The 25,563-nt window shown below is 31.6% G+C and overlaps 1 protein-coding gene across 1 annotated transcript; it reads right to left on the reverse strand.

Annotated features, from left to right (window-relative positions):
- Positions 1-8,065: 8,065 nt before the first annotated feature.
- LOC124355897 lies at positions 8,066-15,476 on the reverse strand. Its single transcript, XM_046807051.1, has 3 exons — positions 15,377-15,476; positions 13,878-14,490; positions 8,066-8,099 (listed from the first exon to the last, which is right to left on the reverse strand). The coding sequence occupies exons 1-3, from the start codon at positions 15,474-15,476 to the stop codon at positions 8,066-8,068; spliced, it is 747 nt and encodes a 248-aa protein (XP_046663007.1).
- Between the last annotated feature and the right edge of the window lie 10,087 nt (positions 15,477-25,563).

A 25,563-nucleotide genomic window follows, 5' to 3' on the forward strand; every position in this document is an offset into this window, starting at 1 on the left:
TTTATATTTTTTTTAATGTGGAAACAAGTCAAAATCTACTAGGGATAAAAACATATTAAGAACAATGTAAGTTATAATGACCATAAATATACACTTTTTACGTATTTTTTTGATAGTTGAAAGAAGGGTAAACTCTACACTGGCGTCGGAAATATAATTCACTAAAATCCAGAAGTGCTCATACAGGTGTAAAACCTAAAAAATTGCGTGTGAAGCTTCAGAAAACTACTATTAATACATACTTTACTAAACGTATCCCATATGACCGTGATAATCATGTGACAAATAATTAAAACAGAACGGCAGTATTTGAATGATGGTAATATGTTAATAAATGTTGGATTATTGAACGAATAATAACAGAAAAGTGGATATCTATAATTTCAATAAATTTTTTTATCTCAAAGAGTACTTGCCCCACCAGAACTCGGATCTCTCACTTGCGTCATCCTACTTAGCTAGTATAGCGCAAATTTAAAAATAAAAATATAGGTTCTTCCAGTAGTTTCAACCCTCTTTAAACTCCTATGCTTGGTTGATCTTTATTAAAATTCTTTTTTCTCTCTGTAACTCATTAGGTATGTGTCGAATTTCATCTCTCTGTGATACCATGGAAGTTAGAATTTACTGATGAGTAAGTGATGAGTAAGTAATGTTTTTGCCATTTATACATATAAATTCCAAGAATGGATCATTTACATTTGTAATATAGTATCATAACGGTTATTGTTGTTTAACGTTTAGTATAATAGATACAAGCATTGATTGATTAAAACCTTTAACTCTATTATGCATTTTACTAATTAAACATAGTAATAAAATACAAATTATAAATGTATTGAATATGATTGTGAATATGTATCTGTTAGATTCTCGAAATTGACTTCCATTGAAGTTATAGTATTTCGAAATGTAAGCGTTAAAAAATTGACGGGTTGGATACCGACATGACTCATTGAACCGTTCGTCCAGTGACTACAATATGAGAAGACAAGCGTGTGTCCATTGTAAATGGGCTTACAAAGCAATGCACCATCCACAAAGTGTGGAAAAGACTACTTTGCGTCACTTTTGGCATAGTTTATTTTTGTACAAAAATTAATCGTTTATTCGTATTGGATATGAATGAAATATATATGTTAATTCGGTTTTAAATATTCAAGTAAAACAATCTTTTAAATTTATATGGGTGTCAGTTGTATTCACGTTACGATTTTATATATGAATAATAGTCTAAATCAATTATATAGTTTTTTAGTGGTAAAAAATAACCCTGTGCATGACCTTAAATATTACAGTAGAACAATCCGAAGCAGGTTCACGAAGTACAAGTAACCATCACACAGCAATAAACAGAGCACAGTCTGCTAAGTTTGCGAGGAAGCAATATCAGTAAACGTAAACAACCGTATGTGCTCCTCTGCTCCTTGCTCCACCAAATATCCTTAGTGCCTATTTCCACTACAGAAACTAGCCAAGCATTTAAATTGTTAGTAATACATTGATATTCAAAATATACTATCAATACTAAAAGCTATTACACTTTCGTTAATCAAGCACTATCTACTCGACCACACACATTTTACTTACATTTTACTCCTGCAATGTTTTTAAACATTGTTATTGATTGGGAAAGAAGTATACTGTAGTTTAGAGTGGATGGGGCCAGAATCACGATACCTATACAATTAAAAATTTAATTCATATCGATAATAGTATTTGCAGCTAGCTACTTTGAGTTAAAAAATTTAGATATATAGGTAGTAGAGGTGGAGTATCAAACCAATCTCTTGTAGTTTAAGGTTTATGTCTTTAGATTGAATTAAATCTAAAGCTTTGATCAATTATAGTTTAAATATCATCTGATCAGATAAATATTATAATATTTTGCTACACAGATTGCTTAACACTGATGAAAACTACAAAGATCTTGGAGTTAACTGATGCTACCGATCCACTTAGAGAAATAAAGTTTTACTCGTATTTCATATTCTTTACGACTTTTCCAGTCAAGTTGTTCTAATGTTCTTAGACTTTTATTACATCAAAAGTGGTATTATAACTCGAGACATACCGTGTGCCAGTCTATGGAAACTGACCCAAGCCACTAAAACATTCAAACGTTATTTTTTGACACGTTTGGTATTTAACTACTGACGTCTAATCAACGTAGTACTGTTATCTCCCAATCAAAGAATTAAAACTATCAGTGTTTTGAAAGTACCTAGATTGTGCGTTAGAGAGTTGCGCGTTCGAAATAAACAATTTACACGTTACCAGATTTATAAAGAAAAGAAATAATATAAAGCTGACATCCTTAATTAAAGAAAGTACAAACGAATATACAATATCCGTTTGGTTTGTAAATTATATAACGCTTATAGTATTAATACTTTATAACAGCTAACATATGAATAAACTAATCTGCTTAGTTGAAAGCCCACTATTATTAATTATTTTACTAAGCAGTTACTAACTCATTAGTTTTATCTAAATCTATTAAGTTACAAATACCATTAAATTTGGTTCTGTACAGAGCTATAAATTTAAAATAAATAATATCATGCTAATATATAGAATATTTAGAATGTTTCCAATTTAAACTGCGTATTGTGAAATAGTGGAAAATATAGTCTTTTATGTTCGCCATGTTGACTGTTAATTCAACGGGTAATGCTTACCTAACACATTCATAGAATACAAATTCGACGAATGAAGTCTGGTTGCAGTAACTTACAAATTATTTAAGTGGTTTTTGGTTGTGTCTTTTACCTCGCATTGGTGATGGATTTTACATTTCTCAATCTTTCTGCATGGAAACTACGTTGGTATTAACTAGTATTTGTATTTATTCCTATTTTGTGTTATACTAGTATATTACACGGCCAATATCTTACATAGAGGCTTTAGGTTGATTTCAGCCCCTTATAAATTAACGATTGATTCATTTAATTTAGATCCAAATGTCCACGATTTGTAGAGAGATATTAGTTGTGACCTCTGGAACCTCCAGGTAAATTTAAATAAATCAAAAATTATGATTTTCAGAAAAGGTGGCAAACGCAGAGTGCACGACAAATGGTGGTTTAAAGGTACTAAGATTGAGGTGGTCAATGAATACAGATATTTTTGGGTATGGTATTGACTAGCACACTGTCCTGGAATTCCCATTTAACTCAGAAAGCTAAGGTGGCAAAAACTCCTGTAAATTTACGTGACTCGTTGTTTACTATATATAGTTTTAGCCTTCGTTGCAACTTTAACACGTGATGTTCAATACGATTTGTTTATTGACGTGGATTTATGTAAAATACAAAGTAAAAGTTTATAGTGAACTAAAAAGTGAAAATTCAAAACAAATTTTAATACTATTGGTAAAAGGTAAACCTTATTGAAATTTCCTTTTTTTCCACATATTTTCCAATTTTATTATAAAATGTATAGGAAAAATAAATTATATATTTATACGTAATTAACTTCAATACAAATAGGAGATATAATTGTTCAGGGGCACCAAATATTGTTGTGATTGCCTGCGTGTGATATATAACATGGTAATTACATTGCGGTGGCCCGGAAACGTTTAGACATGCAGCTGTTTCACCGACAAAGGCCTGTATGCTAATATTATGATTTCCCTTTCATGTACAATACTGCACTGCTCCTACTGTTCTCCACCTTTTAATATTCAGTAATTGGTATGCTTTGAGTGTGGATTGCTATTTCAAACTAAATTATGCAATTGATTTAAATAATTTAAATTAATGCAGTTATTATTAAATATGGACCAAAACAACAGAGCAGTGAACTATCCGACAGAACGTAACGAAAGAACACATACGAACAAAGAGAAGAACGGACATCCCTCTGGCCTTTACAACTCAAAATCAACAGCTTTCCACCTTGGATTCGTCGGAGCATTCTACGAATCAATTTTCAAGTCCTTAGAACTTTTGTGTCAATGGTTAACACACAGGTCAATAATGATACATGCCTTACTTTAGGTCTTGCCTATTAGATAAACTGAGCCTCCATGAAATCAAAACTCAAGTGTATCACGGTCAGTGTCTGTACTCTTAACTGTACGATAACTCAAGCTCTGGATAAAACTATACTTTTGGGGTTTACGCGCTGGACAAGAATCGTACCTGGAATATCCATATATGTAACATCTGCTCATGATTAGCCCGGGTAATATTCCTGATGCGACAGCTTAATTTTATGTATACTGCCTAGGCAGTACTTAATTACAGTTTATCATGCACTGATCCACAGTCATATACAGTTATTACATGGTCTGCAGCTCTGGGACCACGTACAGAAAATTACAACGTCTTGATTCTTCAAAAAAAAGCCCTGCGCATCAACTGGACCACGGGAACATTGTAAACCAATATTTATAGAACTGGTTGGGAATCCTGACAATCTGTAGTCAGTATATCCTCATAAGTTTACTGTATCTTAGATTAAACCTAGAGCTCTTTTCCGTAAGAAAGAAGATACACACCCATAACACCCGCGGAAGGCTGAAACTCGTTATACAGTACTGTAGGCTAAGCAAAATGAAATACTGCTTCCCTGTTCTATTTGCTAGGTTATACAATGCTCTGCTAAAAGAAAGTAAAGGCGATAGATCCTCGTGTGTCTAGACGTAAGGTTGAGTCTCAGCTGAAGTCTAACCCACTCTACCCTGTAGAAGAATATATTGACGTCAACTGGAACACATAAATGTTAACCCACCGCCATATAAAGTTTGTGTACGATTTTAAATATAGGTTCTAATCATTTTTGACGCAGTTTATCCATGTTCGCTGTTCAGATATGATTTAGAAGGTATTCAAGATATTCATATTCAGGTACAGATGGACAGATAGACTGTCGGACTGTTCTTTGAACTTTTGCTCTTCACTGGACCCAGAGCAACTTACGTATCAACTTCGAAGATTCTATAACATTTGTATGAAGAGTTTATTATATGTACAACTATCAGATTAACAGGCAGACAGACTGACTGTCTTTTGATGTTTTAACACCACAATCAATCAAAGTTTTCCTTGGATGCAAAGAAAACAATTCACTGAAATTGTTGTCAGGCCTCTGGGACCTTTCTATCAAAGCTCAGCGCATAAACAGGTAGACGGACAAATAAATAGTTGAGGGACTGCATATTGCGTAGTTAAAATAAGAAAGGAACTAAAGACAGCCTTTTATCAACTAATTTACATAGACTAAAAAACAAAATAATAGCCAAACAAAATTATTGTTCGTTCCATAAACATATGTCTGTTCACGAATATAACCAATCAGTCATGACACCAGAACAAGAGTTTGAATTTCTGGTTGAGTTTGAATGTCGTATATTTTCCTTACTTTTATTAGTAATCATTTAATAACTATCAAGGGATTTAATTGTATAGGCAAAGTGTGAAGTGTAATGAATAGACCTAGCTATCCCATTTTAGATCTAAATTTTACAAAATAATCAGTTTTTCTAGATTAGGAAGAAATCTAATTAGAAAATAATATATGGTTTATATTATCTTTTAAAATGTTATTTCGATTTAAGATTTATTCCAAAACAACAAAATTGATATTATGTGCGTACAGTATTGGTTATGCATACATTTTAAACTGAATAATTAATTAATTGAGACCTATAAATAAGAGCTGCCCAATTATTACAAATATTTACAGTTTATGCGATTTGCTTTCAGTATTATTTGGTTCCACATTAATAGCAGCATATATTGTCTTCATTACATTATCTATATTTCACTCAGGTTACGTGGTGGTTAATTCAGTTACCTTTTTCAAAGTATTGTATAGAATTTTTTTAACTTGATTATAAATAAATCATAAAATATTTTTATTACTTAGAGTACCTTCCTATAAAGAGTAAAATAACTGGAACGTGAAACATAATATTATAGAGGCCACAATATATCACCTGAGATAAGACGACTCCACAGTCTCAAACTCTATGAACTGGATCGCAATGATAGAAACTATGTAGGCTATCAAACGTATCAAATAAAAAGAATCATTTTATAATTCACGTGATAGAGGAGTGATAAAATTTATACAGATTTGTTCTTGTTAAAATACAAAATAATTCATTTATTATTTTACAATAATTTACTCATTTCAAACTTATAAACATCTATGATTTAAATGTAAAAAAAAAATAATTTGTTAAAGAGGCAAAAACTGACGTTACATATTATTTCTAAATTGTATGACTATGACTTAATTATAATAAAATACTTTAATGCTTTATTTTTCTGTCGGTTTAGTACAAACATGATTTTCTGATAAAACAAGTAGCTTGACAATTAGATAAAGATATAAGTACAGTATTCATAACAAGCGTATAAATACTTAAAATATAAAAGCACTTTATTATCCGAATACCTTTGTTTTCTGAGTTTCCCAGACTGTTATCTAACTATTCTGAAAAAATATAGTTTAACTAACATGTACTTAACCTATTTCCAAATATTTCAGATATACAAGTCTAACTTTTTTAGAAAGTTTTAACCACATCGAGTCAACTGCATGATCACACTAATAGCGTACCGTAGTTTAGCTTTGGGTTCACATTTTGTTTAACCCTATTCTATAGTCTCGGATAAGAGTCTATTAATGGTTTTTCGATGTAATAGTTGAGTACAGTTGGTAAATAAAACTTTAGTGGATATCGGACTACAATATTTGCACTAGTTTTTCTATAAACCATTATCATATACTAGGGTGGTGGGGTAAACAATATTGCAGTAATAGTTTCGCAATTTCATGGAATAATTAGATAAATAAAAATAATGTTTTAACTGTGTCGTACTTATTCTTATGAAATATGATCAGAAATATTTATTTTCGATGTTCTAAAATATTTTCACATTTTAAAAATAAACAGATAATTTGCAAACTTAATTGTATATTGCATGAAGTTCAAAACTATAAAAGCATGATCCTAAAGAGTTTTCAATTGATACAAATTTAATGAGCACGTACTTTCCTTTCTATTTATTTATTGGAGCTATGCGCCCGTAGTTTAGGTGTTTCTTCTGAAACTCCCTTGAGTTTTCATACGAAACCATGAAAACAGACAGTCTAGTATTATGTAGCCAATAATTCAGTCCTATTAGGTGAATTTTTGAAGACAAAATTTACGGTTTCAAACAGCTACTATTGGTCGTATTTAATTTCAAAGTTTGCTTACACTGTTTAAAATTGTATTCATAATTTTACAAAATATATCTGCATCAGCTGCACCAGAGAACCAATCTAATAGTCACGTTTGGGTCGGTAATGACCTGAATTGTGATGGGTCACGTCGGGTTCTCACTGCACCAAGTCTGGGCTGTATTAAATTGTTTTTAAGCATTGCCGCTGCAATATATAACCAATTGTAACAGTCACGTTTGGGTCGGTAATGAGCTGAATTGTGATGGGTCACGTGGAGTTCCCACTGCACCGAGTCTGGGCTGTATTAAATTATATTTTAAGGATTGCCGCTGCACTATAAAACCTATGTAACAGTCACGATTGGGTCGGTAATGAGCTGAATTGTGATGGGTCACGTGGAGTTCCCACTGCACCAAGTCTGGGCTGTGTTAAATTGTGTTAAACAATGGCGCTGCACCAGAGAACCAGGGAAGCTTGTGTTAAACTGTGCTAAGCACAAAGCTCCTGGAGTAGAAACTTGTTGCATTGCATAAATATCTCTATCAAGAACTATGGAGTAAACTATATTTACGGACTTTGATTTTGTAAAGTTGGACTATTACAGAATGGATTCTATAAAGTCCAACAATTTGCGATTCATTCGTCCGTTTTCGAAAAGGTAGACTTATATTGGTTATATTGGTTGGAATTATATTAGCAAGGATCTTAAGTCAAAACAAAATAGAATTGCGAAAAAATGCAATAAGCATGTAATCGCATTGTAAGTCACTTTAGGAAGCTATGTTTTAGTGGTATTAAGGAAAGTTTTGTTTTAAACCAGTCAGATTAATTAAGTGAGTAAGTAGATAAATATTGATAAAGTTGTTGATTAGAGCCCGATTCAAATAGCTCCTAGGAGAGCGTTGACGCGATATCTGGTGGAGAAAAGGTCAGTTACAGCGACAGTTGAGCAGAACACTGTCCTCTAGCGGCAAGACTATATATATACCCACTTCTACGTGTATAAATAAGGATATATTCGTTAGAATAAATTAGCATTTTCAGCCACGATGCAAAATTCCATGACCTGTGCTCGTACGTAGTAAGTTTTGAGTTATATAATTAGTTTATAAGCCTAGAACTTCTTGTAAGTATTAATATTAACGTGTTACGGACTAATTCGGAGAAGTTAATCAGTTCGTACATTTTTATTACTAAAACAACAATGAAATTGCACGTACTGTACAAGCAGTTTTTATTTTTTTTAGCAATGTCACGGCTTAAAGAAATATACTTAGCGTTGTATTGTTTTAGTCAGTTCTAGATCAAGGATTCCGAGAAAATATCACTTCATGGTCAACGTTTATCCTCCCTTAATCATCTTTTCTTCGTGGGATCAACATTTATAGTCGTTCTAATAAACGTAATTATTCTTATTAAGAAATCTGTTTGGGAACTTTGCGTTGATATAAAGGATGTACAGTATTCATGGCTAAAGGACTAGTGTTTGTTTATAAGGATTCAAAATTATTAAAGCCAGTCAGCGATTGATTCAGAAAACTGTCAGTTTATAATAGCTTACACCTTACAGTAAATTATTGTCAACTCTTGAATGCTCAGATTTAATTACTGATTTACAACCCTCCCCCTCCGTACTTCGTTGTAAGACTCACGTAAAATAGATGACATTATTTAAATATTTTAGTCGTAATCATTGAAACCACATCTGCGGAATAAGTTTTGATTGTCAGTTAAAAATCGTGTGCACTTTAAAATAATTTATTCTATCATTTTGATTGAAAGTTATTGACAAATTATATTTCTAATTGTCACCACAAGGTATGGTAATTTCGGTGCACGAACTAAAACTTATAGCAAATGTTAAATGGCTTACATAATATAGCCAAGTTAAAATAAAAATAAGTTAGAACAAAATTCATGCGTAGGGGAAACCCATTTTTCATTGATCAAAATAATATTTTTATAGCAATATTATATTAATATATTATTATCAATATAGCACTTTCTGAAATGTAGACTATGAACTGTAATGAAGGTTGTAATATTTTTCATGTTTTAACATTGGTACCGAAATTAATAAAATAATAATACGTGACAATATTAACAAACCAGCGAATGAACTAAATTTTAAAATGTGGTTGTATTTAGAAACTTCACATTGAGCAAACTTATGTATTATTCAGTTCATTCATGAGTTTGAATACACTGAAACACCAATATTTTGTTTGGTTGGAACTGATACAGAGTTATAAATTATTATTCAAACCACGCGTATAGGCAGAATTGAGGTGTTTGAGTACATTGATCTAAACAAATTCTAAATCTAAATCTAATGATCTAATTAGTAAATAGGAAATAAATATGTAAAGTCCATTTACATTACATAATTATTATATAATTATATATATATATATAATAATTACATATTTATAAAAACTATATATAAACACATACATAATATATATATATATATATATACATATATATATATATATATATATAATATAATATGAAAAATGTAAAGATACTATAAAATAAGTAACTGTAAATTATAAACTGTCTACAACTGTACAGTTTCATAGAGAACGTATGGTAGAAATAAATTATACTAGGTGTTCGAAAAGTTCCGGGACGGTTAAATATGTTTTAAACTATTTAAGATAGAGCTACAAAACCTGGTACAGACTTACTGAACATAAAAATGTGATATAACACATATCAAGTGATAAGAAGAAAATCATAAAAGAAAGCGTGGTTACCACCATCAAATTAACGTTATTTTCGAGTAGAGGACAGTGCCGCAAACCAGAGCTCAATCAGACAACCAAGCTGGAAATGACAGCCGTTTAAATGTGGCTAATTTTCATGCCCATGGTAAACTTATTTTTTACAGCTGCCTCGGTTATATTTTTATATTCCTAATCAATTATTTCAAGTAAATTTCCATAAAATAATTAAACACAGTATCCCATTTAATGGCGAGCAGTTGTTGAAATCATCTCCTCTCTACATTTTAATACTCGTACATTACTACCCTTATAGTACAGTATACTCGGCTGAAAGATGGTCTTGTTAATTTTAAACGTTACATATATCTTAAATTTCACCAAATATGGTCATCAAACGCTAACTGCACAGCGTGTCAAGGAGAAGGCTGTGACATTTCCATAAACTATCTGTCATTTACCATAAATATCACATAAATTACTTCAAAATATAAAAATATGTAATTTTAAATCAAATGATTTGTTCATGTTAAGATAATCTTTTTTTGATCATCCCATCAATAATTTTAATAAACATAATTAAAAAATATAAATAAATATTTAATTTATTCTTGTGACAGTTATTCAAAGTAAACTAATAATTTATTACTTTTCAATATTTTACCATTAAAAATAAAAACCGAATATATATTTATTTTGTAGCTTAAGTATACTTGTATCTAACATCTAATGTACAATAGTATGTATACAAAAAATATAATATTATTTTACAAGTTCCATTTACTTTGACATCTGGATGTTTTAGAGCTATATATTTATAAAATTCTACCTGTGAGGAAGCGTAAATAATGGAAAATATATAATTTCCTCAATACAATCCATGTTTACTCCCATGAATTTAACGGAAAAATTAAACAGCAAAGGTAGCCATTATGCAAATGATAAAAAACTAACACAAAAAGTGAATAAAACCAAATTGTCTTCAGAACACAGTATGGTTGAACTTCTGTTTACACTAAGAAGATGAATATCCATCATCATATTATCTCGCAGAGCGGTTTCCACGCAAATATAAAACCTAAAAGCCCGTGAAATGAACCCGTCTATTATTCAACCCAGTTGTTATTTCAACAGATGTTTTGCATACTTTTTCAGCTGTTTTGTAATTGATGTTCCAGAAGCTTATCTGGTATCTGGTAAGTCTTGAACTAAGCCAGGAAGATTTTTTAAAGCAACTGAATACTGTCATATTATATATCTCTTTACCAAAATTTTAATTTTAAATATAAATTAATCGGAAAAAAGCAATATATATATATATATATACTCCTTAATCTTTTTTCCTTCTGAGTCTATTTAAGTTGTATTACACCCAACGCAAGACTCAGTCCACCGATGAATTTAATTACGAGGTCCAAGCTGTAGAGCTACTTCATTAATAATATATTTTAAACAAATTGCCATGTTACTTTAATTTATGCATATTGTATAAAGCGGCTCAGGAATTAATAATGAATTATACTCCTACACGTACTTAAAAAAAGAAGCAGCTACATTAACTTAGTCTTATTTTTGTAGTAAACTATACATACATGTATATTCCAGTGATCTTGCTATGGGTACATTATATCAATGATACAACTTGCAGTAGTTTTAAAGTTTTAGATACAAATTCCTAAGTACATGTACTGACATACTACTTCCAATGCTTTGTAAGATAACATATTTGCAATCATCATTATGTGTTAAAAACGCCTAACCTTTAACACACATAACATAACTCTATCAGCTTTTGTAATATCATCAATAGTTTCTTCTGTGACAAATGTAAGAGACCGAATATTCTAGGTCACACAGCGTGTATGAAAATATTTTAGGGCTTTATAATCAGGTATGAGATTTCTCTATTATATCTTTTCATTACGAAGTTATCCATAAAGAAGTTCAGTAGGTGTAAGCACTCTTTCAATATTATTTCTAGCATTACTTCTATATTCCAAGAATAAGTATATACTAGTTTCTTTCAGAAATACATCAAATCCCAACATTAGCTTTAGTGTTGCAGCAAAGCCTGTCATTTTATAGGAGGCAGCAAAATCATTTCTGTCTTTGTATATAACATAACTGATCAATAGACTGCATTTTTGCGTGGATTTGTTTTTATAACGTCACTGAGTTTGATGAGGGTTCATGTCAATCCAAGCAACTTTGATTGGATTTAGTGAAAATTTTCATGTGATTCTTATTGGTAACCATGATGACAACGGGAAAATCAGAGAATATACGATTTTTTAAACAACGCGAATACATACGTGCAAGATTGTGACATCTAATAGATCAATACATATAGCCTGTCTATACACCTTCAACTTTGCGTATAACATTCTCGAGGGTTCTATTCTCACTCCAAACACTGTGGCTACGTAGTCTAGTCTACTTGTATGGTTTATCACTTCAATAGTCAGGATTATTGAATGGTCTCATGTACTAATGTATGAAACAGGCTTAGGTTTCTTGTTCTTCAAGAAAACACAAAATATTAACTCGTGCCTTGGTGTTGTCGGAATTGGAAGCAGCCCTTTGCGGAAGATATTTTTTGCACCACTTAGAATAATAAGGTCCAGCAAGTTGTGGTATTCAGCAGTGTAATGCGTGGGAGTATCGTCACATTGCATGAATCAAACATTGAACTAAGTTGCTTGTAGGAATAGTTCTATAGTTATCAGTAACTCTGTATTCATATCTTCCACAACTAAGACACGACGAGAAGTGCAAGAGGAACTTTTCAAAATCCATCAGATGTAACTTCACTCCTAGGAGGACAATTCCGAACGAGATAAGCCAATTTCAAAGAACAGGAATTATTGCCTTGGCGAATATTCCTGCTGCGAAGAATGCATTTTTTGTTCTAAAATGGGTTTTTACATAAATACAAATGACTCCACATTTTTTCAGTCAATCATTTCTGTAAATTGAATAAGCCAAAAGCGATACTTCACCGTCAGAAATGGCTTTAGCCATGATTTAGACTTGAATGGTTTATCATCTCAATAGTCAGGACTGTTCAATGATCTCTCGTGCTAAAAGCTGAGTGAGGCATGATAGTGACGACGTGGGTTGCATTCTCGCTCCAAACACAGTGTCTGTGTAATCTAGTATGCGTGTATTAGTCAAGAGGAGAATCCAATATAATTAGTGATCATAAGCTTCGAACGTGGTTAACTAGATCAGTATATTCTTATACATTTGCAATTTATTAAGAAAAACTTATTTAGTTTTAAATTTTATTATGAAAGATCATTCCTCTTTGGCAATAGTTTCATACGTTATTTTAGTACTTTGGTAATTATCATATTATCGGCCGGGGCGGAAAAATACGACTTTTGCGTTCTTAACTTATTGGAATCGTCCTATATAAAAAAAGTATAAGGTTTGATGGGGTGGAAATGAGAAATAACGAAGTTCTAGAAAATAAAAAATTAAATAACTTTCCAGTAATATCTCCATGTTCTACACCCACGTCTAGCGTCACGTGACCTTTTGTGGCCAATGATTGAACCTCGTGATGACGTCATCGGTTTCGCCGCCATCTTTGCAAACGTAAATGAGAAATAATACAGAAATGAGCAGAATTTTGATAAAAATTAATAATGTTTTTCTTAATTCCGAGAAAAAAATTAATTACCGAAGGTGCTGCCGAAGCCCGCGCTGATGTCAATAAAAGAAAAACATCCCTCGAGATAGTACCTACCAGTAAAATATAAAATTCTAGAGGGGCTGATCAAAAATATAAATTGAAATGTAATGCAAAGGCAATTATGTAAAGTTAAAAAACTAAATAAATCATGAAAAACTCAAATATATAGATGGATATTAACAGAGAACACTTACCATTAGTATGTTGGCGGATATAGCTGAGCAGCAGCAACAAAAAAGTGGTGGAGCCTGGTATGTGGGTGGGGGTACTTTGTCTTAAAAAGGAATTCTGCCAGGTACCCAACAAAATGGTCAGTCCGGACACCATACCGAGGGATGTTGGCCCTGACTTCCCTCCAGTGTCTCTCAATTGTGTTTGTGTGGGCGCCGGTGTTAGGGTCGACAAAGTTTATTGAGTGATTGACCGTTAAGTGCCTAAATCCCTCGTCACCGAGACAATTGTAGGCCCGCCAACAGTCGCTAACAATTGTGGTACCTGGCAGAACCCATTGTTGAATTATGTCGAGCAGAGTGTCCCTATCGCGTTGATCTACAGGAACAAGGAAGGACTCTCTGCTCTGCCTTTCTATTCCCCCAAAAACCCACTGTCCCTGAATATTTCTGCCGCGATTGTACTTTCTCTTTCCAAATTTTGCCTCGTCAATTTCAACGACTGTCAAAGGTCCGCCAATTTTCTTCGACGTCGTTGAAATGTGATGAAAGTACACTTCGCGGCAGAAAGAATACCAGTCCACCACACAATTTGAAGAAACGCCAAACTCTAAGGAAATGTATCGTTGTCTCGGAGGCTTGAGGTGAAGCAACGTGGTCACCAAACCAAAATAGGTCTCTAAATCTAGTCGCGTTCTTTCGAAAAATGAACCTGCCCGAGCAGATTTTTTAAAATTGCAACATTTAAAACTTTTTTTTTACTACTTTTCCTAATTTGTCTATCACAACGAAACAACAAAGTCTCCCGGTTTAAAAAACACCACTCGACCGCACGACGAACAAATACACTCATTTTTAAAAATACCATGTTCAATTAAAAAAGAGATAATTTCGTTTCGGTTAAAACGTAAGCTCTTTACGTGCCCTACCAAACACTCCGACACACACAATTCACTAGGGTTGGTTGAACTAGTGGATGGTTGATTCATCATTCTAAACGCACTGACTCAATCCGACCTACTGAACACGATATCTTGTGTAGAACTGACCTATGCCCCGGACAACTCAGATAACAGGTATGCTATCAGGCTGCTATCAGTCCCGGCCGCAGATAATATTCAAGTAAACAGATTATCCAGACACAGCACACAAACTGAACATTAAAACATTAGAAACTTTACCACTTATCAATATACCCCCTAAAATCATGTTATTTGTCATTTGCACCCCATAGTACTATATATATTTTTTGTTCAGGAGGGTGAGCAGAATACGTTGGTAACGTCAAATTCGTGATTTGCCGCCCCGGCGTTTAATCTTACTGGTACCAGTACTTTTTACTTTAATGAACTAATTTAAATGACTTTTTTTACTATATCGATTCAAACTCTAACAGACCAATAATTATTGCTGAATGTATGAATACCATTACCATGTTTCTGAAAAAGGTCAAATATATATTTATTGGATGTATGTTAAATTAAATTTCTATCTGTGAGTGTTCTAAAACTTTCAATGTCCAAAGTATAACCCTTTGTCCCTGAAGTGATTATGCCTAGTCAATGCACCTGTCATCAGTCAATGTCCCTCGCGCCAACAATCTGTCAGAGTGACGAGTCGAGGCTTCTTTGTGTCAGTCCAACAAAACCTCTCCACACAACAATCACCACAACCTGGCACTTCTCTCTCTCGACCCATTGCTTCTTTTCTTCTTACTGTCTTTTTGTATGGACTTTTTTATACAAGTACTATTGATTCTTGAAAAGACCATGTTGTTTAAAAGGATCAACCTATTAACCGGATTACTTATATAACCACTATTAATATTGGGTATTACATTTTACAACTCTTACACTAGAAAATATTACAATTTGACGCAATTTAAAAGATGGATTGTAAGTGTATTTAAATATAAAAAATTAAATTGCAAAAATGTGTAAAGTATGTGTTAATGGAAATGTCTAACGGTATGTTCTTTGCAAAGGTTACTTCACAAACAATATTTTACCCGCCACGCTGTAGCGGTATTTAAACCTGAACCTCACTATGCCACATAAAATGATTTTAACAATTTTGAAAGAACTCTTTACTAAACCAACTCAAGCTGAGACTTTTGGAAAGTATTTATGCCTTAATGATATGAATCTACAACATTTAATCGTGGTAACATTTGGTTCAATATTGCTCAAAATACACTGCTCATCAACTCACTTATTCTAAAATTAAGACCTACATTTAGCTCTCATTTCCATACTCTAAGTTTAATGTACTCTCTCACCTCTAACCCTAGAAGAGTTTTAATTATTCAAACGAATATATGTAATCGAGGGTAATAAACATTTACTTTAGAAATATTAAAATGAAATTTTAATTCAGTTGAATATTTTTAAACGTTTTGCCATATAAACGGTTCGCATGAACAGGTTAATTTGAAAGAAAATAATCCAACTGGTACTCCACAGTATGCAACTGATAATTCATACCTCTAATAGATATAATTATACAGTTTTAATTACAATCTATAATGTTCTATATTATTTCATATTTATTACATTTATTATCTAGTACCGTACACTATGTGGGTTAAGCAATAGAACTATTACTACTTCCAAAGTGTAAATATTCCAGAAACAATCAGAGAGCCAATTATTATGCAATATTTAAAGATATTTGCTACAAATCTTAACAGCAACACTTAAAGATCCACTACCTTTGTTTGAAGATACTGCATTGTGTTTTTTATATGAGGCTAATTAAGCCAAGTTGGAGCTGAATTGAATTTGGAAGTGTTCCAGGTCAGCCTGTGACTAGGGAACCTCCTTATCAATAACTTACAGTCCAACATGTGCTTTGGATCACTTGTACCAAACTATAGCTATGTTGTGAAACTTAAACTACTGTGGATATTAAATCATTTTAATACCGTGTTTTAAAAAGGGAGTAATTATAGTATATTTAAATACATGTATCTATGTATATATGTTCATATAACCATTACAATCAAGATGAATAGATTCATGACATATTGATATAATTCTTTTTATATTCTGCTAATAGTAACAAATACGTGGATATTTGAAAAGAATGTTTGTATTGTTTATTCTATAAAATTACATTAATTTTATTTTATGACAAGTGCTTAATATCCTGGATTTAGTGTAGTTAATAGAGGAACGTGTAATAGAGGGGGGATTAATTCAATTTGATGCTAACCATTACTTATAACCATGAAATGCACCTTTAAATCACTTCATGCTAACCATTACTTATAATCATGAAATACGCCTATAAATCATTTCTAACAATATTAATAAATTTATGAAATGTTCATAATATACTTCAATAGATATGCCTGTGCATTCTGCTATGATTAATGAATCATAGATAATGATTATCTAGTGATGTGGTCTAGTGATCTATATTTACAGTGGTTATTGATAAAATACTGAATACAAGTACCATAGGTGTCCCAGTTAGATATAACACTGGCTATTTAGTGATCATCCGGTCCTTGAGATCTTCCTGTTTTCAGAAGAATTTGGTTTCTGAAAAATCCCCTCTGTGGAATCATTTGTTCTGTAGAATCTTCTGTAAGCTTTAGGAACTCCTTGAAAGCTAAAAACTAAATGTAATGCTTATTATGAAAATCATGCTCTGAGAACTCTGGATGTTCCCCTCTTCTTGAAAATTAAATTTTGAAATGCTTCTTGCAAGCCCTATATTTAAGAGTTTCCGTCTTCTAAAAGTAGATATGTCGCTGTAAGCGTTACGGCGATGTTATGGTAAGTATGGTTTTGCTTTATAATTTCACAATTTTGGTCTTGAAAGAATCATCAAAAACCCTAGAGCAGTTAACGCTAGATGATTAGAATATTTATTAGGTATAATTTAATTATCATAACTTCCAGATCATTTTTAGCCACATTAAAGAGCATTTTCCAACGACCCATAACTGGAATTCTATATTATAAAGCTTCAATATGTGATGAGCTCGAAGTAAAATTTCTCTTGGTAATAAACTCTGACGTTATAAGTAATGTTGTGCAATTTTAAATTTCTAGAAACAAAGAGTTTTCCCATGGTCCATATATTGTCTGTTGGATGGTACACAAAATGTTGAAGTTTCTTGGAGATGTGTATTTTTTAAAGTAATATTTCTAATGATGCTTTAGAATAGTTTGGCTCTACGACTTAAGACAATAAGAAATGTCTAATGAATCAGTGAAGTGGGAGTCTTAAATGACAGATCGTACGAAGCAATAGTATGAGCGAAGGCATGTGTAATAACTAGTTGAACTACCAAAGTTAGTTCTCAAACGCTATTTTTTGTATTGAGAGAGAACTTTGTCACTAGGAGAGAAGTCTAACTGTAAGAAGCGGAGCCGAAGAATTTAATGATGACAAGAAACTTTTCAACACACATACACGACTGAAAAGCTGTAGTTGTTTGTTTTTTATACACTCCTTCAACTGAGGGGAATTTCACATTACTTCACATATCCTAAGGATTAATTTTTAAATTGACATTAATTTATACCTACGAAGGATGAGAATTACGGTACAAATGCTTGTCAACATAATTAAATGGGATATAGGACCAGAATGTCTTTCAGACCGCTTGAATTTAATTAACATGGCATGAACAAATCCATTAAATTTTAGTTAATTAATTTATCATGTTTTTGAAAGACTTTGGGTTAAATTTTGACGCGATCGGGTTTCCAAACAAATACCCAATAAAAAAATGGTAATAGGAAATTTACAATAAACATTACAGTTTATATAAAAGGGGCATGAACAATTAAAAGGAACATACGCTAATTGAATTATTAATACATCTCATAACTTGGATTTTTATTATTTTATGACAATCAAATTTTATATAATGAACTTTACCAGAAGTAAGTTCAACGCCTATAGTGAAATATTGAGTAAAAGTGTAAGTGTTTTAAGTTACAAATAATTTATATCCTAAATACTTAAAAACATGTTACAGTTTTATACAAAATTGGTATATAATAATAACTTCATTAAATAAAAATATTCGCGCACCAAACGTTACCTGAAATAGTTTATACATCCTAGTAGACTTAAGAGAGTATAGCTCCCAAATACCATCTTTTTCATAGTAGCAGGTGGTCGTCATCTCAGTGGTCTAGCAGATCTTCAAGTTATCTGGCTCCCATAGGCTGGGATCCTCAATCTGTAAAGAAAAAAGGTAAGGAATTCAGAGATTAATAGCTCTCGTAAACATAGAACAAACAGAAGTAAAACGCCCATTGAATTCAGGGGAAGTTATAGGTCGTAAACATTCACAGAGCTGAAAAAACTATAACATAACTACTCTCAATCTGTAAATCCTACGTGCGACGGAGGGAACGAGGAGCCCCGTCTATGACAGGGAGATTTAAATGCTACGTGCTGTAAATCAATAAGAAATAAATTGCCTGAAAGGAATGTTTCAAAAGGCTTAAAATATTTTGTATATATAATAGTTCAACAAAAAAATGTGAAACCTTCAACATATATTTAAAATATAAGGAACTATCTGAAACAAATATATTTTCTAACACACCATTTTTACTCATATAAAATATTGTAATACGAACTACCAAGCTGTTTATGCAATTCAGTTTGCTTTTTATGATTGAACACTTAATCAAGTAACACTTAAAGTTTACTCGAAGGTAAACAAGAAACAATATGTGTGTGTGTGTGTGTGTGTGTGTGTGTGTGTGTGTGTGTGTGTGTGTGTGTGTGTGTGTGTGTGTGTGTGTGTGTGTGTGTGTGTGTGTGCTTTGATTTTAACCATTGTTCATATACTTCTTTAAATCACATTAAATTGACTCATCATACAATTAAAGGATGTAAAAAGTTTTTCATATTAAGATCCATAAACATTACAACAGTATTTAAATTATATAACACAGATGGGTGAATTATTTAAACCAAATGTTACTTAAGTAGATGGGGTATTGTGAAAAGTATTCGGACGAATCGCCTTCTAATAAAAAAACTATGGCCTGCCAGTTTTCAAATGTTCTTATTTGACACAAGTTCAGCAATGTAAGAGTGCATATTGAATTATGAGGACATGGACATATTTTTCTCCAAAATATAAGTTCTATATAAGTCCTTTTGAATAATCGTCTATGACTTTCAAAACTGTTTTATTTATTTTCCTTGTCAGTTATTTAATATTCGTGATATTGCTGTACTTTTCCGATCATTTTCATGAAACTCTGATATTTACAATAAACTTAGGTATGTTTAATGGATTTAACACACCATAAGGTTAATTACTATATAAAAAACCATGCATATATGTTAAGCGGAAACTTAACTTAACATAAACCAAGGAAGGAACCGTAATAAACTATAAACCCTCCCACGTACTCTCATGGTTCATAACTTGTTCTCAAATAAGCAAAGTGAATTACAGCAAAGTTTTGCGTATAGCAACTGTATATCATTTTGTAGTATTATTATAGAAGCATGGTAAATTTCCCTGGTAAACTGTCTCAACATTCCCACAATATAATATGTAACTCAACGTTCAATGATTATTAACAATAATTTAATCATTGTTCTCATTGAATTCGATCCTCCTAAACTATTCAGTAGAAACAGTATATATGAAAATATGCCGTTTCTAGCCAAGTCGTTTACTATAAAACTTTTTGTTAGGAACGTTAGAGAAGTTGTCTTCGTGTCATTGTGTTTCTGTTGAAATTGGCCTTTAAAATGACATGTCACAAGATAGGTGTTGCAATTTAAAGTTACTCCCTAAATTTATGATTGTGTACATTTTGTCTATTATAAATAAAAATTACTGCCTAAATGTGTTTTTTAAGTCCTAAAACCAAGATTGGCTGGTTCACTTCCGATAACATGTTTATATTCGTTAAAGTCGGAAAAAAGGTTTCCATGGATGGAAATATTAATGAAAGTGTCCCGAAATATTGTAGTATTCGTAAAAACTTATGTTAATGTTCACGAAAAATAATTCAAGTTTAACTGACAGCTGTCACTTTCTGTTCGCTAAAAGTGGCAAGAAGACTATTGTTTACACTTATATTTTAGAAAATATTAAATATACAACTTTATCTGTTGTATAATTCAGATTGCAAAGACTTTTTAGTAAGGGTGGTAAAAGTCACGAATCAGTAAACAAACTAATAAAGACTACTAAGTAGCTTTAACGGGCTATTTTTCTCAGACTACTGTCCGAAAAACAACAAGTCTTATATCATGGAAAACTTCTTCGTTCAAACCGTGTTATTGACGATAGATGATTTGAAACGATAGCAGGATTTGAGGCATTTCTTAAGGAAGTTTCACACTAAGTTTTGAAAGTGTTTGAAACTGAAATATGTCTTCCTTCTTAGGGTAAGGAAAAATACACTAAGACATTAAAAATCCACAAAATGCAGCAATGCACTGTCACTCAAAGTTAAAATAAGTATTAAGTGACGTCTTATAAACGGCATGAAGTCCGAACTGGAGAGAATGAACCCAAGCGATGTCCCTGCACAGAATCCAAGAGCAAAAACACGTCACACCCAAAATTAACAAAGGTGTAGCAATGACGAGGAATCGATAACGTCATTTCCGGCGAGACGAAGAGCGGTAAAGGGCATCTACCTCCGGCCTTATGATTTTGTCCTAGACCTCAGTGTCATGGTGTGCGTACAAATTTTATTGGTTTGGGTTTGTTGTCAACGAAATAAAAAACGTTGAATCGGCTCTTATAAAATGGATATCCTCAGCATGACATAGATAATTGCAATATAAAAATAGAAAAGCGTTTGAGTCTTAAAAAGAAAACAACAACAAATTCTCGTACATTTCAATTTCTTACGTGGCAAGATTATCGAAGAAAATTAGAAGAGTAGAATGACTTGAAACCGTTATAAGATAATTTACCATACATAAACTAATGTTTTGGAATTGTAAGTTTTTTTATTTTTTTACATAAAATTACATATTATTTTAAAGTTCGTAATGTAAAATTCGTGTAACTAAATGAAATCTATATATCAAAGTGTCACAAACAATACCTCCTAATCTTAAGCTATTTTGAATATGAACGTTAATACTTAATTTAGTTTGAAATAAAATAATCTGGACATGTACTTTTGTTATAATAAAACATTTCGTAAAAGAACCTTCTTTTATACCACTTGGTGAAACATAAACTGAGAGACAGCGCCTCTTCTTTAGTTTACCCAACCCTCACCACAAGCTCTTAAAAGTTTGATGCAAGTAAACTTAGAGATTGTTTGTGTAACTTTTCGGCTGGACTTTATCTTGAAACAGAGTTTTTAAGTAGATTACGTAGGTCTTTTCAAATATAATACTGAAAGTCCATAGCAACAGATGTGTCTATCATTTTTGTTCTCAATATTCTATTCTTATATTATGATCCTAGTAACTGTTTAACACTAAAATAATATTTAACTATTTTATTTAAAACTTTCTTGGATTTATATTATTGCAACTTTAAATAAACTGGATTAAAGGCTATTACCTTGTCTCACATCTCTATAATTCATAGGAATTAATGATGTAAAAATTTGTTTTTATCTATTACTGGTATATTTACATTGGCAAAAGTTAATATATATATATATATTTGGAGAGTTTTTCAAAACTAAAACCAAGGCAAAACTAAATTTAAAGAACAGGTTAGTTAGCATCATATACAATCCTATTAAAAAAATAAATATATTATTTAAAAAGTTTACCTACACACCGTATTATGTAAGAAAAATTTAAACAAGACTAAGCCTACATTCATCATTTGTTATGAGAGGAGATAAATATAAAATTTACCGGTTACCTATATTACTAGCTTTAATAACTGTTAATGATGTTAGGGTATACGCTGTCTATTACTATAAATAAATAATCACTCAAGTTACTTGAAAATTTTGAGAATCACTAACAGACAAAAACTATTGAAGAAGTGACAATACTTATTTTTTTATAATTTACGATTATAATATAGATCCCACTAATAATATAGATTGCTTTGAACTTATAATAATATAAATTACTGTCAAGCCCCCAGTTTCCAGCGTAATTAAAGGTAAGGCGGTAAAATAGCATAATTTTAAAATATAGTGATAACGATATGATATGATAGTGATATCTTTGGCACATTGTCCAATCTTTTTCTGTTACTGGCTTTCTCATTAACTAAATTAATACATATAAAAGAATGTTTAAGCAGTGTAAAGCATATTTCATAGCTATTACCTACAAACAGTATAGAGGGGTTCCAAAACTGATTCTGGAAACACTTATACTTAAAAAATTATAAAATAAAATAAAAGACAATACATTGATTATTGCATGATAATAGTATGACATTTTATTTAAATTTTTGTAGAAAAGTTTAAGCACGAAAATTTACATAACTATTTTACCCAAAATAAAACTAAGTTTTGTAAACTAAAGTTACAAGAAAATTAAAATATAGTGATTGAGACAAACATGTTGTGCATGCCTCATTTTACTATATAAAAGGGCTTAAAACTTTTACAACTATAAAGGTGTATTTAAAGACACGTTACCTTTGCTAATTATAGGTACTAACCAATAATTAGTAAAGCTAAAGCAAAGGTAGCACCTATAAATTCATCTACATTCCATTTTAAACAGAACACTTTAATTAACTAAAACGATGGCTACATCATACATACTTGAATTTAAAAACATGCGCTGTGTATACTAAAATTGCACCTTATTTAAATTATTACCCTACTATACAAAATTGATTTTTAATGTACTAAAATTAAATTTCTCGGACAAAAGCAGTACTCATTTAAAGTATTCAATTCAGTAAGGACAATGCACATGATTTATTAATCTATTAAAAAAATCAAGTTCTTACTATGCCTGAAACAGACTTCAGATACTACTACTCGCCAGTATCACTACTCTGTTCCTATTTGCCAATTCCATAAACAACATACTTAAAACTACAATACAGTAAAGATAATATGAGATTTCAAAAGACAACACACCTGATTTGGTTATATTGCTATGTTTTGAACTTCTGTAGTATTCATTTACCTGCATATTTCAAAACAAAGTATAAATATATTACAATTATAATAATACATAATCAAACTACTAATATTTTACATAAATTGAATAAAAACTTTCGAAATATTACTGAATCTGATAGCCAATTTGCATTGTTTAAGGAAAAATAATCCTTTGTTCGGTGGAGGTTGAAATGGGAGGGTACAAAAATGGTTACATTTTTCTATGCTTGACACACTTAAAACCAACGGTAAGACACTTAAATAAGTTGCTAACCTTATATAGACCCTTAAAGTGGTGAATTTCAGGAAATCTATCATGTTGGCAGTCGGTATGCGTCTGATGGTCAGTTGTATATGTATCAAGGTTAGTAAAGGTATACTTTGAAATATTATTTATTTTTATTCTATACATAGCTGTGTGCATTTATTTCGCATGTTCTTTAGATTTTAGAACTGTTGTGATACCCGTGATAACTAAATATGTGCAATAAAACAAAAATATTATTTGAAAGATTTACAATTATAGTATTATGTTTTATTTTGTAATGGAAGATGTGCTTCTACTCTAACTGCATATTGTTACTAAATACAGATGGACAGCACAGAATGGAAAACATTGTATTAAACGTGGGAAAGGCTTAACATTCTTATTCGTCGTTGAAAGAATCAGAACTAGAGCTCTCTGAACTACGAGAATTAAATGTGTCTATGGTCGGTTTTTTTCGCTTTCTTCTCGTAACTTGGGCCAACAGTTGTGTACCGTATCGATGAATATTCAACTAAATTAACGCCGCAAACGCCAGGAACTACATACACACACGTCTTTAGTTTCACGATCAGTTCCACCAATCACTCATTCACCATTTATCGCACTCTACTTAGTTTCCTACTTCCTTTACCAATTTTCGCTTCGTATATGTAAATTATTCTGTTTGTTCCTGTGATTGGCGTTGAATTTCACACACAATGTCAAAACATCACGGAAGTAATTCGACGAATCACAGTTGATGGATTAATGTTAAACTCACGAAAATAATCTCGTCGTAGCAGTTTCACCATATTACAACAATTACATCCAGAATATTACTTGTGAAGACAGTTTTCCCACCCTCAGCTAATTTACGTTGAAAACACAAATAACACGCTACTTGGAAACTTTTGTTGCGTGCCCCCAATGTGTTTGGATTGTACCTGTTATTTCAGCTTGGGTCTAATGAAGCCAACTCTATGATCAGCTGCTATATGATCAGATCTGAATTTTTTTCTCTAGCCATTAACACAGGTAGATTCCATAGTTTAATATAAATTTAATGCTAGCTTTACTAGATTGCACTAATGAAAGGCTTAACTTATAACAACAGATCAAATAAATAACAAGATATTATACTTGTGTAGAAGAAATAAATTGTACTTAAACCGGTAAACTAAATAAGTTAGTTTTATAACTATAGTTATTTACAGTGATAAAAATGTAAGCTCAAGAGACAATATATAATTATTTAGCTGAATGAACAATTAGGCCTGTAACTATCCATTCAGAAATAATGAGGAAGCTAATGTTTCATTCCCTCCAGCGTCAGTTCCTTTTCATCCATTGTACTAAGAAAAACTTTGGTTTCTCTTTTCTGCAATTATTTAAATCATACAATGTGTCTTTAAAATAAAACCAATTAATTACAAGTTTTGTTTTTAATTTTACTATAACTTTACATCAAATCACTTTACAAATT

Source organism: Homalodisca vitripennis, chromosome 2 (genome assembly GCF_021130785.1).
Source record: "Homalodisca vitripennis isolate AUS2020 chromosome 2, UT_GWSS_2.1, whole genome shotgun sequence".
Classification (NCBI taxonomy): domain Eukaryota; kingdom Metazoa; phylum Arthropoda; class Insecta; order Hemiptera; family Cicadellidae; genus Homalodisca; species Homalodisca vitripennis.

Excerpts from the sequence above, each read along its gene's own strand:
- LOC124355897 (XM_046807051.1), bottom strand. The coding sequence starts at position 15,476 with ATGGGTCGAGAGAGAGAAGTGCCAGGTTGTGGTGATTGTTGTGTGGAG. Across the intron at positions 14,491-15,376 it reads ACTCGTCACTCTGACAGATT|GTTCATTTTTCGAAAGAACG; the intron begins GTTGGCGCGAGG and ends CTGCTCGGGCAG. Across the intron at positions 8,100-13,877 it reads GAATTCCTTTTTAAGACAAA|ATATCGCGTCAACGCTCTCC; the intron begins GTACCCCCACCC and ends TTTCTCCACCAG.